General features: G+C 42.8%; 1 protein-coding gene across 7 annotated transcripts in view; it reads right to left on the bottom strand.

The window, feature by feature from the left end:
• The window catches only part of LOC102450210 (uncharacterized), a 192,584-nt gene that overhangs the window by 22,792 nt on the left and 156,744 nt on the right, over window positions 1-13,048 (bottom strand). For 5 of the 7 annotated variants that reach the window (XM_075937554.1, XM_075937553.1, XM_075937555.1 and 2 more), the window contains 2 exons: window positions 11,240-11,328; window positions 1,731-1,902 (listed from right to left, as the gene is read on the bottom strand). In XM_075937554.1, the coding sequence (XP_075793669.1) occupies window positions 1,731-1,902; window positions 11,240-11,328 (261 nt within the window). Of the gene's footprint in view, window positions 1-1,730; window positions 1,903-11,239; window positions 11,329-13,048 lie in introns of those variants that run through there. The other 2 variants (XR_012906209.1, XR_012906210.1) reach the window with 1 other exon arrangement.

The following is a 13,048-nucleotide window of genomic DNA, read 5'->3' as shown; positions in this document are numbered from 1 at the left end:
AACATTTTTGCTTAGCAAGTTCCCTGAAGAAATGCAGCATCTATCGCTGTTCAATGAAAAAATTAATATGCACCAATTTCAATTATTTTATTGCAGATTAATATTGTTCAGTAACAAGGACGGCAATGGGAAAGAAACTCAGGACCACAGTTTCAAAAAGCAAAGTTTGAGGTGTCTGCATAAAAATTTAGATGTAATTTCACTTTGTGTGCTCAGTTATCACAACTGGACATGCAAATCACATGTTTATATAGAAAAATATTTAGACAACTAGCCATTTGCATGCACCATTATCTGATGTTCATATACAAATATATTAATTGAGCAGGCAGATATAGACATGCCACATCTTAATGCATAGACTGTTTTTGAAAAACCTATCCCTTTCCATACTGTTCCCCATTTTCATTCAGGGCTTGATCCATTGACTACAATGGGCTTTGGTTCAGACCTTTAGAAAAGAAATGTTTTATCATGGGGCATTTGATAGAATTAAAATTCTAAAAGTTAGACTTGGTGTATTCTACCAGTTCTTTTCACAAAACTAATGTCACTCGGGGGGCACTTGCAGGAATGACACATTTTGCGGTGAGAGTATGATGGAGCATAAGTGGTACCATGCACAGCACTATGGCATAGGAGAGCTTCACCTCCCAATGTAGCTACCACTGCTCATGGAGATGGTTTTATTACACGGATGGGAGACCTCTCCCATCAGAATAGAGCAGCTATATATGTAATGCTACAGCAGTGCATCTGTGCTGCCTTAAGCTTGCTAGGGTAGACATGGCTTTTAATGTTTCACTTACAGACAAGGGATGCTGAGGAAAAAAGTCATCACAAAAACTATATGAAGTTGTTGTACAAAACAATAGTCAGAGGCATGTTTCAAATTTAAGTTTTGCCAGAAAAATTATTAAAAGGTCTCAAAAGAAAAAAATGGGAAGAAGCCAAGACTTCAGTGTAGACGTTCTGTAAGAGGGTATACTGTGCTGGATGAAATGCACAGCATGAGGAGAGAACCATGCCAAAGATGACTGAAGAGCCCCCATGGGTGATAAAATACAACCTGTTTACAGATTATTCAACAATATATTCTTCACAATCCATCTAGGCAGCCCACCCATCCCAGTTCCCATCCTCTCTACCCTGCAAGATACCCTTTACATTTTTTTGCCCTTTAAGGATATGTCTATACTACCCCACTAGTTCGAACTAGAGGGGTAATGTAGGCATACCGCAATTGCAAATGAAGCCCGGGATTTGAATTTCCCGGGCTTCATTTGCATAAGCGGGGCACCGCCATTTTTAAATCCCCGCTCGTTCGAACCCCATGCCGCGCGGCTACACGCGGCACGAACTAGGTAGTTCGAACTAGACTTCCTAGTTCGAACTACCGTTACTCCTCGTGGAAATAGGAGGGTAGTGTAGACATACCCTTAGAGAAGAACACATGGCTTATTGAAGTGCACATAATACAGTGATTGTCTTAAGAATACTTCAGTCAAACTCATTGGTTATACCTAACACAGGTTCATTTGTCTTTAAATAAAATTGTCAAGCTCCTCTTTAAATGGAAATTAGGTTCAGAAGAGACTGGTACAGAAGTGGTACAGTGAGCAAATGGCTGAAGGATACTCTCACTCCTAAAAGAAAATGAACAAAAGTTCTGCTTTATCCTCAGATGGAGGAGGAACAATAGGGGTCATGGCACCAGATCTCCTACTTACACTTCAACTTTCTTCTCTGGAAGAAGCCTTGAGAGGGAGGGGGAACAGTAATATATCTTGTCCTTTCATAGATAAAATTTCTTCCTACAATGCAATTGTACCGAGTAGCGAAGAGGGTACAAATTCCAACTGTGTGCCAGGTGGAGTAAATGAAGTCCATCTTGAGTATTTTCTGTAAAGTTAAAAAGTTGCCATGCATTAGTATAACAAAGCTTTGATACAGTCTCACATCACCTTCTCATTAACAAACTAGGCAAATACAACCAGGCCTGGCCAAACAGTGTGCAGGCCCCAGGGCAGTGTGGGTGGGTGGGTGGGGCTGGGAGCAGGGCAGTGTGGAGCCCTGTATGTGTGGGGCTCAAGGCAATCGCCTCACTTGCCTTACACAAGGGCCGGGCCTGAATAATAGTAGCTCTGTCTTGGTTGTAGTTGGGTACATAACTGGTTGGATAACCATTCCCAGAGAGTAGTTACCAATAGTTTAGAGTCACTCTGGAAGGACATAAGCTGAGTTCACAGGGATCAGTTTTGGGATCAGTTCTGTTCAATATCTTCATCAATGACTTAGATAATGGCATAGAAAATACACTTATAATGTTTGCAGACAAAACCAAGCTGGGAGGGGTTGCAAGTGCTTTGGAGATGGGATTAATATTCAAAATGATCTGGACAAACTGGAGAAATGGTCGGAGGTCCATAGGATGAAAATCAATAAATACAAATGCAAAGTTAGGGAGGAAGAATCAATTACACAAATACAAAATGGGAAATGATTCTCTGGGAAGAGGAGCTGTAGATAGGGATCTGGGGTCATAGTGGACCACAGGCTATATATGAGTCGATGGTGTGAGTGTTGCAAAAAAAGCAAACATGATTTTGGGATGGATTAACAGGAGTATGGCAAGAAGTAATTCTTCTGCTTTACTCTGCATGGGTTAGACGGACCTCAACTGGAATGTTGTTTCCAAGTCTAGGCACCACATTACAGGAAAGATGTGGATAAATTTGTGAAGTCCAGAGAAGAGCAACAAAAATGATTAAAGGCCTAGAAAACATTACCTATGAGAGAAGTCTGAAAGAACTTGGTTTAGTCTGGAAACTAAAGAAGGCTGAGAGGGGACATAAGAGCTTTAAAATATGAGATAAATTATTCTCTTTAACCTCTGATAATAGGACAAGGATCAATGGGTTTAAATTGCAGGAAGAGAGGTTTAGGTTGGACATTAAGAAAAGCATCCTAACTGTCACGGTGGTTAAGCACTGAAATAAATTGCTTAGGGAGATTTTGGAATCTCCCTCATTGGAGATTTTAAAGAGCAGGTTAGACAAACACCTTTCAGGAACGGTCTAGATGGCGCTGGGTACTACCATGAGTGCAGAGGACTGGTCTTGATGACCTTTCAAGATCACTTCCAGTTCTATTATTCTGTGGCAAAGGTACCTCTTTAATCGCTTCAGGGGATAGCCGAGTTAGTCTGTAAGGTTTTCTATAGCTAGGTTGTTCCAGGTTTTCACAAACCCTTTGCTTGTAAAGAAACCAATGATTCCCATTTTGAGGCAACAAAACTAGCCATACAAAGTGAATAGTGAAGAGGGGATAACTGATCTTGGAGTTAATTGCATCCTCAGAGCTAGAAAACCCAGTTTGGGGCTGTGGTTGGTTCTTGTGTTGAAATTCATCTAACAATGTTATTTCTGAATAGTTTTGTTTATTTTGTTTTACAAAAGAGACCCACCATAAAATACCACAAGTAATTTGTTTCATGACATTGCATTTCTAATTCTAACTTGTGCTGGAAACACATTCTGCAAAACAGGCTCAGAACTACATGGATATAAGTATTCAAATAAAACATACAAACACCAGATTTTCAAATTCTCAGCAGCTACAATTGTGAACAGATTTTGAAAATTACCAGCAAAGTATGTTCTTAGAATCAAATCATTTGCATGCACATTAATCAGATTGGAGTCTCTTTTGGTGAGGGAAATTGAAATAATTCCCTATGCTTTGTAGAGAGAACTTCTCAAATACTAAAGGGGCCAATAACAATACCTCTAATTCATGCACTAGGTTGAATTAGTAATCTTTCTATCCATTATCAGGTAGCATGGTGGTTAAAGATGTTGATTCTATAGTTTGTTTTTTTACCAGGACTGTTGCAAATAGCTAATTATTTATAGGTGCTACAAGCTGTGGCATAGGAATAAAACCTGTATAATAGATTAGCCTGTTGCTATAACAACCACATTGCAAGGGCACAGATGTAAGCGATGCATGCAACAACATCTGCATTGACAAAATACTTCACTATTGTTAAACTTTGCTTGGATAAAGAACCAATTATATCTGAAAATTCTTTGTCCAGAAATAAATACGAGTTTTCTGTTACCATCAGCAGGACTCAGGTCTTTCAAGGGAAAATTTTCCTTTGATTTCAAAAGACTTTGAAGCTCTCCCTAAACATTTTCCATCAAAGTTAAGGAATTCAAGTCTAATATTTTCATGGCAATCATCACAGATTTAGGCATCAGGCTGTTCCCATTTAGTCACTAGATGTTTTGCCTTTGATGTGGGCAGGATTATACCAAGACTGTTACTTAGCTTTGTAGGCAAAAATTGAAATAAAGTAAGGATGAGATACACTGAAGTGTAACTTAAGTGACCTGTCAAGGAACCAATCTAGGTGGTTATGTGGAAAGTTTTATTACCTATTAATCAAATATATTTAACATAGTATTTTTTAATTTACCAAGATCCTCTGCTGCAGTGGTCTCCAACCTTTTTACACCCAAGATCACTTTTTAAATGACAGACCAAGCCAAGATCTACTGCCCCGCCCCTTCCTTGAAGCCCCACCCTCTCTCTTCTCCTCCTCTCCATCACTTGCTATCCCCACTGCTACTTTAAAAAAAATTCCCACCATTCCTCACAGCTACTCACCTGTGCTGTTGCTTGGTGAGTAGCTGCTCCTCAAATGAGCAAATCTAATGTAAATGTACTGCGCAGGCGCGCAGTTCAGAGAGGGCTCAAGAGCTACTCTTAGAGCCTCCGAGATCTACTGGTAGTTCGCGATCTACTGGTTGGTGACCACGGCTCTACTGTGTTTGTGAACAGCATGATACATTCCTACTTAAAACATTAGGTAAGTGGTCCATGATAGGAGATGGCTATAGAATAGTAAAGTCACACTAAAGTCAATGGAGATATGTGGTGTTCTACAGCAGAAGATGGTGTTGTGATGTTCTGAATAAATCTAAAAGATTTTTACAGGATAAGGAACTTCTACTCTACTTTAGCGAAGCTGAATATAGAATACACAAAAGACTCTTCTAAAATAAGCACAGTGATTTCTACTGTGTGGATTGCTGGGAATGGTGATTGCAAAGTAAAGGATTTAACAGAGTAGAAACTCATCACACGAGACATGATTACACAATAAAAAGCAATTTGCATGTTTGAAATGTCTATATTATAGAGAAGTACGTCTCAGCTTTAGATAGTAGTTATTCTCATGTGACTTCAGTCCACATACCAAAGGTCACTGAAAACAGAAAACACAAACATAAAACATTCTGGAAGAAAAATGGCCAAAGTGATTTTCACAAAATTTAGGAAATAATTCTATCACAAAAAAGATTTAGGAAGAAATTGTATATGGTCAATTATAGTATTGTGAAGAGGGATATTACTTATAATTTTTGACTGCATAAGGAGTTGGATATGAATTTATCCTAGATAGAGTCAATCTTTCAAGTTGAAGTCCTTATACATGGCACTGTATAAGGACTTCAACTTGTAAGATTGATTCTATCTAGGATAAATTCATATTCAACTCTTTATACAGTCAAAAATTATACTTCCCCTAAATTTGTAACATATGCTACTGTTTAGTATTGTGAAAATAAGTGTGCAGTTTGGCATTTGTACTGTTTCTTTGATCAATTCAAACCAAATAATAAACACCATTTGCGTGAATTGCAGTATTTCCTTCTTCTCTTTTTCTAAGCCATGGTTTTAAGAGTTCAAAATAGTCTAGGAAGTTTAGAAGCATATTGAAGATTAAATTTATCATAGCTTCACAGTACTTTCCTAAACTGTAATTCAATCAATAGTAAGCTGTAAATGTGGGCCTCTTTAAAGAGAGCTTTTAAACTTGTCTTGAAAATATTGACTGTGGCTTTTAACCAGCATTCATTGTGTGTGTGTTTTTTAAATAAGTGCTAAGGGCAAATGCTGCTTACTGAGTTTCTCTTACTTTGATTGACTGTGTGGGATTTCTGGTTAAAACATAACTCCCGCAGTAGTAAAGCAGTCCGCCAAATTCAGATCAAATATATTTAGCAATAAAACTCATGTTTTCTCTCTAAGTAAACATGACATTTAGAACAAAGATTATTCAAAAATGGACTATTACAAGTACATTGTATTGCTGGAATATGGAGGAATACAGAATTCATAGCACCTTCACAAGTAGAATTAACTCGTTCCCCAAGTATGGAAATCTCCCCCACTTTGAAGAGGAATAGATCAAAATGCATGGTAGGCTAGTGCAGGATAGATTTATACACCACCTTGCCATAAACTAAATATCCATGTAGAAAAAGCATGGAATTACTCCTACTTGTGGTGTACTGAATATTGTGTTAAAATTACAAAGTACCATTAAATGTTGTAAGTGTCCTCTTAGTCCTGTGGTGTAACACTGACAGGCAGAATTGAAACTGGGGCCTCTGGAGTTTAGCACATGAGCCTCTGCCACATGTGCTAAAAGTAAGGTGGCTGGTAGCTAAGGCTAAACAGCAGACTCCTTATACTCTGGGGCTGCATCTAGACTGGCATGATTTTGCGGAAATACTTTTCTGTTAAAAGTATTTCCACAAAAGTGCGTCTAGTTTGGCATGGATGCTTTTGCGCAAAAAGTACTTTTGTGCAAAAGCATCCGTGGCCAGTCTAGATGCGATTTTGCGCAAGAAAGCCCCGATCGCCATTTTAACCATCGGGGATTTTTTGCGCAAAACAGTTCTTCCCTATCTACGCTGGCCCTCTTGAGCAAGTATTCTTGCACAAAAGGGCTTTTTCCCGAGCGGGAGAGTGAAAATATTTGCGCAAGAGGCACTGATTTTGTACATTACAAAGTCAGTATTCTTGTGCAAATTCAAGCAGCCAGTGTAGACAGCTGGCAAGTTTTTGAGCAAAAGCGTCTGCTTTTGTGCAAAATCTTGCCAGTCTAGACGCACTCTGGTAGTAATCTCGGTGCCACTAGACGGGACAGTGCACCACACTCAGAAGGTGTGTAGATTATACGTGCACACTAGTTGTCACTGTAAAGAAGCATTCAGTCTGGGTCTTCTGCTGTCAGTCTGTAAAACAGCCAGTCTGAAACATTAGAGTGTTTCCCCCAGGAACTGAAATTATGGCACGTGTGTCTGAATACACAGGGGAGTGAGTGCTAAGAAGGGGCAGGACCATGAGAACAAAGGTGGACTATAAGGCACCACAGTAAAAAATGTTTTACAACCATTTTATTACTTTTAACTCATGTTTTAAAATCATCACACAAATTAAAGTTGGCAAGGCAAGCTTACCATGAAATACTACATCTACATTCTTGCCCATAGGATAGTTCAGGGCGGCTACCTGAGGCCCCGTGGCAGCCTCCTCAGTCATCCTGTGGATAAGGCCCAGGGCAGGCTGAGGAATTACCAGGGGTACTGGCACAGGGTGCAAGCAAGCGTCGCTCCTCTGCTCACCACAGCGGCAAGTGCCAGAATGACTTGGCAGCCTGCTCCACCATGCCCTGCCCTGATGCCCTCTCCTAGCCTGCAGCAGTCTGCATCACCACAGCAGCGGGAAGCAGAGCACCCCTGCCACAGGGGTCTCTGCCTCCCGCCTCTGTGGAGAGGTGAAGTGCAGTGGCCTGGGAGAGCGCAACAGGGTAGAGCAGAGCAGGCTGCTGGGTTGCTCCGGTTCCTGCTGCCATGATGAGTGCGGGGGTGGGGATCGACTCCCAGTGCTGCTCCCTGCCAGGCACCCTGGTAATCTCTCAGGGAAGGGGCAAGGTGAGGGCAGAGCAGGGGCAGGAAGGAGTTGAGCGGGGTGGAGTAGAGGCAGGGTAGGGCCTGCTGCGGGGGCAGGGGAGTTGTCCTGGGGCACTGGGAGGACTGTGACCCAAGCCCTGTGCTCTCCTAGGGACAGTTCTCATCTTGGTTTCTTGTAGCTTTTCCCAGTTTTGTTAACAAATTCCTTAAATGCACTGTATTCATCTTGGTGCTTCTCATGTGTCTGGTGCTTCCAGTCCTTCATGATATGCTGGTGAGACAGGAGGCAACTTCTTTCAGAACACAACATTTTATTCCATGAGGAAAAAGACCACTCAACTGTATCTTTTAAGACCAGGAATAACAGTAGAAGCAGACCTTCCCTCAGCCCCCCACTCAAGAGATGAATTCCTATTTCTTTCAGCCCAGGAAGCAGCACAGAGACTGGGTCAAACCACTAGTGATGATAAGGAAGCTGAAGTCAAATCTTCATTAATTCATCATATGATAGTCCACTACATGTTCAAATTCTCTATTCTGTCCTATCACATGGCAGCCCCATTGTTGGTAGTGCCTCACTTCACTCAACTATTGGGCTGCGTCTAGATTGGCATGATTTTCCAGAAATGCTTTTAACGGAAAAGTTTTCTAACAACAGCTTTTTCAGAACAGATCGTCTAGATTGGCACGGATGCTTTTCCGCAAAAACACTTTTTACGGAAAAGCGTCCGTGCCAATCTAGACGTGCTTTTCCGCAAAAAAGGCCCGATCGCCATTTTTGCAATCGGGCCTTTTTTGCAGAAAACAAATCTGAGCTGTCTACACAAAAGGGACTTTTGCCTGAAAGGGAGCAGAATAGTATTTCCGCAAGAAGCACTGATTTCTTACAGTAGGAAGTCAGTGCTTTTGCGGAAATTCAAGTGGCCAGTGTAGACAGCTGGCAAGTTTTTCCGGAAAAGCGGCTGATTTTCTGGAAAAACTGGCCAGTCTAGACACAGTCTTGGTGTTTTACAAAACAGGCATCTGTAAAATCTACACAGAGGTTGAGTAGAATCCAGAAGTTGCTGTGTAGGTTTGTAAGAATCAAGTCAGTGTACTCTTTCACCTGGCTTAACTTACACTCCTTGTCCTCTTCACTACATGCCTTAATTAGTTAGCTTCTGAACTGAAGTCTTTGTTGCAGATGCTTGGAGGCATTGTACTCAAGTAGTTTCAACGGTAGATTAGTATGAGTGAGAGCGAGAGAGAACAGCAAGTGTCTTCTCTGAACTTTAGAGCAAAAGTAGTCCACCCACCTCACTCCTTAGATCCATCCCATCTTGGTAGACACTTTCTAAAGCCAATAATAATGGTTGACGTAATTTTAAGATGATAGTCAAAGATCTTTCATTGAAATGCAACAGGTTTCCCCAGATTAGACTAATGTTAACTTTAGACCCCATATATCTTCTATTCTTTCCAAGATATTAAGTCTTTTTGGACTCTTGATGAAAAAAAGAAGCTATAACAAACATAATGGCTTTTCAAATATCTTTTGAAGATTCTGAAGTTCATACAAGGGCAAGTCTATGGCCTCTTCAGTGTGTACAGGAGAGATTAGGGTTACACTTTTCTCTGAGCAAAGCTTGTATTCCACCAGGTCCATAAGCAGCCATCTCTTTGGCATTCAATTGATAAAGAATTTAACTTTTCTAAGATGTGGGATGTCACAGATGCAGCCGATTCATCTTCTATAACCTGACCATCTAGAAATGCATCCTCCAGCCTTATGCTAGACACCGATTTGCATTGGTGCATTCATCAGCCATGTATGCACATTTTCTGAGTGGGATGAAAAAGTTCTTCACTTTTTCAACTGCTGAGTCTTTCACTCTTGCACCATGCGCTTCTAACAGTCAGTTGAGTTTCTTGCAGAAAAGTAATGAGCATTTGCCAGACTTGGTTGGAATCAGTGTCCACTTTCAGGATTACCGAGTGACAACATACCAAACATTAGCCTCCAGTTTTCAGTGTGTGGTATCTCTTGATTAAATAGAAAGTATGATGTTTTCATAAACTGAGCTGTGTCTCCAGCATTCTTTAACAGCCTCATTAAGTACTTCCAAAATTGGCTTTGACAGTGACTGGCTGTCATGCGTCATTCCTCGCTCGGGGTTTAGCTCTCCCATCAGGGGCTCCCCTTCTGGGGGCCGCCGAGTCCTTCCCGCGGTAAAAGCCTGAGTTGTCGCTCTGGCACTGGCCGAGAGCGGAGGGGGACCTGGGCCCTCCCTCTCTCCAGGTCCCAGACCAGGACCTTAAGAACAGGTGTCTCAGACATCCTGCCTGACCGGGGGGGCTATTGCTGCAACTCACTGGTCCCCGGGTCCTCATTGGTCCTGTTCTGGGCTGCTTCCTCCTCTCCGGCTGGCCACCAATCATCCCTGCCAGGTCTGGCTGTTATCCTCACCCCGTCCTGGCGAACCGATCCCTTGCCACTGTCTCTGTTGCTCCGTCGGATCCGGTCTGGTCCTGGAGACTCCATCCCGTGGCTCCGCTCCCCTCCAAGCTGGTCTGGGGCGGCTACCCCCCTCGGCCACCCAGTCCCGGTCCTGGTCCCGCTTCCTCCCCCCCAGCTCCCAGCTGGGAGCTGCCTTTTGAAGCCAGCACCCCTTTCCAGGGACACCAGCAAATGCGTTCCGGTCCCCCAGCCACTTCTTCGATGCACCCGCCAGGGAGCCTCCTGCGCCTGTATGCCTGAGCCGTCCGGCGCCCGAGTGCAGGGTCAGGGCTAGCCTCGGCGGTCTGCATCGCCCCATCACACTGGCTTATAAAGTTTTCTGCATATCGATGCAGTCCAGAGGCTTGGTGTTTCTGCCGCCTTTTCACATAGGTGGTCAGCACTGGCTTTGCTGATTGGTCTGACAAACCAAGCTCCTCCACTTTTATTATATAAAACCATGGTATGCCAGAGGTGAAAGTAATTTAAATTTCTTACAGGTACTGTTATATCACAACCCCCCACCCAATGGGGGGCATGTCTCAAGGACAGGAGGCTGAGGATGTTAGGGTTCTTAGGTCCCTATGGCTCTGCACGTGTGCGTGTGTTTCAGAGGGAGTATGGAGGGGAAAGCTCAGGCAATCTCAGACTGGCAGCTAAAGATGGTCTGGGGCAGTCCTGGTCACAGATGGATTACCTGGGTGGTAGATGGGTCCCTGCCCCATGCTGCTCCTGTTCCGGCACTGCCTGGTATCCAGCCAGTGTGGCAAGAGAGAGGCAGCACAGGTTGGGGTATGGATGCCCACCAGGGCCTGGCTGGAGATACACATGCCTACAGTGCACCCCTAATTGGCCCCTTTAACCTGCCTAGCTGCCTGCTGCTTAGCACAGCACACCAGCCTACTGGAGTGTCCCAGGAGCTGGTAGGAGCCATGTTGGGAACACACTGTGTGCCATGCCTCCTCTCCCTGCAGCAGAGGCTCCTTCTTACCAGAGTAGAGCCTGGAACACACACCACTTTGTTTTCACAACTAGGCACCCCCACATCTTGAATGTTGCATGCAGTTCTGGTTGTCCCATCTTTTAAAAAAAAAAAAAAAAAAAAAGATTATTAGCATTGGAAAACATATAGAAAACAAATATAACGGTTAGGCCATAGAACAGATTCCAAACAAAGAAATATTTAAAAGACTGGGAATGTTCAGTTTGAAAAAAAGACACCTAAGGGAGGACTGAGATCTATAAAATCTTGACTGGTGTAGAGAAAAATCAATAAGGAAGTGTTATTTATTCCTTTCCATAACACAAAAACTAGGGGTCATTCAATTCAATTAATAGGCAGCAGTTTTAAAAACAAACAAAAGGAAGTATTTCTTCACACAACAGCCAACCTGTAGAACTTTATGCTAGGGATACTGTGAAGGCCAAGGCTATAACAGAGCTCAAAAAAGAGCTAGATTAGTTCCCAGCAGAAAGGTCCATCAATGATTATTAGCAACTGGGGCAAAAATGCAACACCATGCTCTGAACATCCCTTTCCTCTGTTCACAAGAGGCTTGGAGTGGATGATAGGGGATGGATCACTTGATAATTGCCCTGTTCTGTTTATTCCCTTTAAAGAACATAGCCTTGGCCACAGTCAGAAGACAGAATACTGACCTAGACGGATCATTGCTCTGACCCAGTGTAACCGCTCTTATGTAAAAATTAATTATAATATAATTAAATATTTAGCACAGAAACTCCACAAGATAATGACTTCTCAAGATAGCAATAAGGGAGATAATGACCATGGCAAATAGATTTTAAAAGTCTGAGCTTATCAGGAAATGTATAGTTATATAAAGTTTCCCAATCACAAATCTAGCAATCTGTAGCAAAGTCACTAAAACATTGTCTCATAAAATAACATTCCATTAATGTAACTCTGACATCTCCCTCCACTGCCTCCCTCTAGGAGTTGCCCCGATCAGTGAAGACCCAGAGTTCAGAGATGCTTTCTCACCTGGCTCATTCTTCCAGGCGCTCACCATTCACTCCATATGCTCATTCTGGGCACTATGGTTTGCCGTGCTACCATTCAAATCACCACTCCATCACCAATGGCCCTGTGCTGTCACCTTCTGTTGCCTCCTGCCACTGTGACCTCTGCAAGTGGGTCTCTTGAGGTTCCACCAGGCATCAGCGATTTCAGCTCTGGGAGGGAACCTCACAATGTGTGCAGGCTGGGTCAGCAGTGACTACCATAGAAACTTCCTCTTGCATTAGGTCTAAGCACTTAGACCCTGTTATCAGTGATTTCGGCTCTAGTGGTCACTTAAAGCAAAAGACTGTTTATGGAACCTAATCAGCTCTGTGTTTAAACAGGGGAGGAAGGCAGGACAAATAGTGCCTGTGGCTTTTAGGCAGAGGACACATCAAGTAAAACATCTGTCCTCCTCTCTCCCCCCATCTGGCATCCAAACCTCCTGCTTAGCAAATGCAGTTAACATAAGAACATAAGACTGGCCATAGTGGGTCAGACCAAAGGTCCATATAGCCCAATATCCTGTCTGCCGACAGTGGCCAATGCCAGTTCAGGGTGACCAATGTTTAATTTTTAAGTCACATAACAATTGTGACAAGCCCAGAGGTTCCAAAGCTATAAACTGACAACCCTAGATGTGCCAGGTCTCAGTCCTGGCAGAAATTAAGCTGTAGGGGTTAATCAGGACAGGCTAAGTGCAGTTCTTCTACCTGCAGATAACAATACTGAACACCACCACCCAAAACTGATCACTTGGGCAGTATAGTGATCTAC

This window comes from Pelodiscus sinensis, chromosome 10 (genome assembly GCF_049634645.1).
Source record: "Pelodiscus sinensis isolate JC-2024 chromosome 10, ASM4963464v1, whole genome shotgun sequence".
In the NCBI taxonomy this organism is placed as follows: domain Eukaryota; kingdom Metazoa; phylum Chordata; order Testudines; family Trionychidae; genus Pelodiscus; species Pelodiscus sinensis.
Note: the sequence above shows the minus strand (reverse complement) of the source record. Positions and strands in the feature narration are given on the sequence as shown.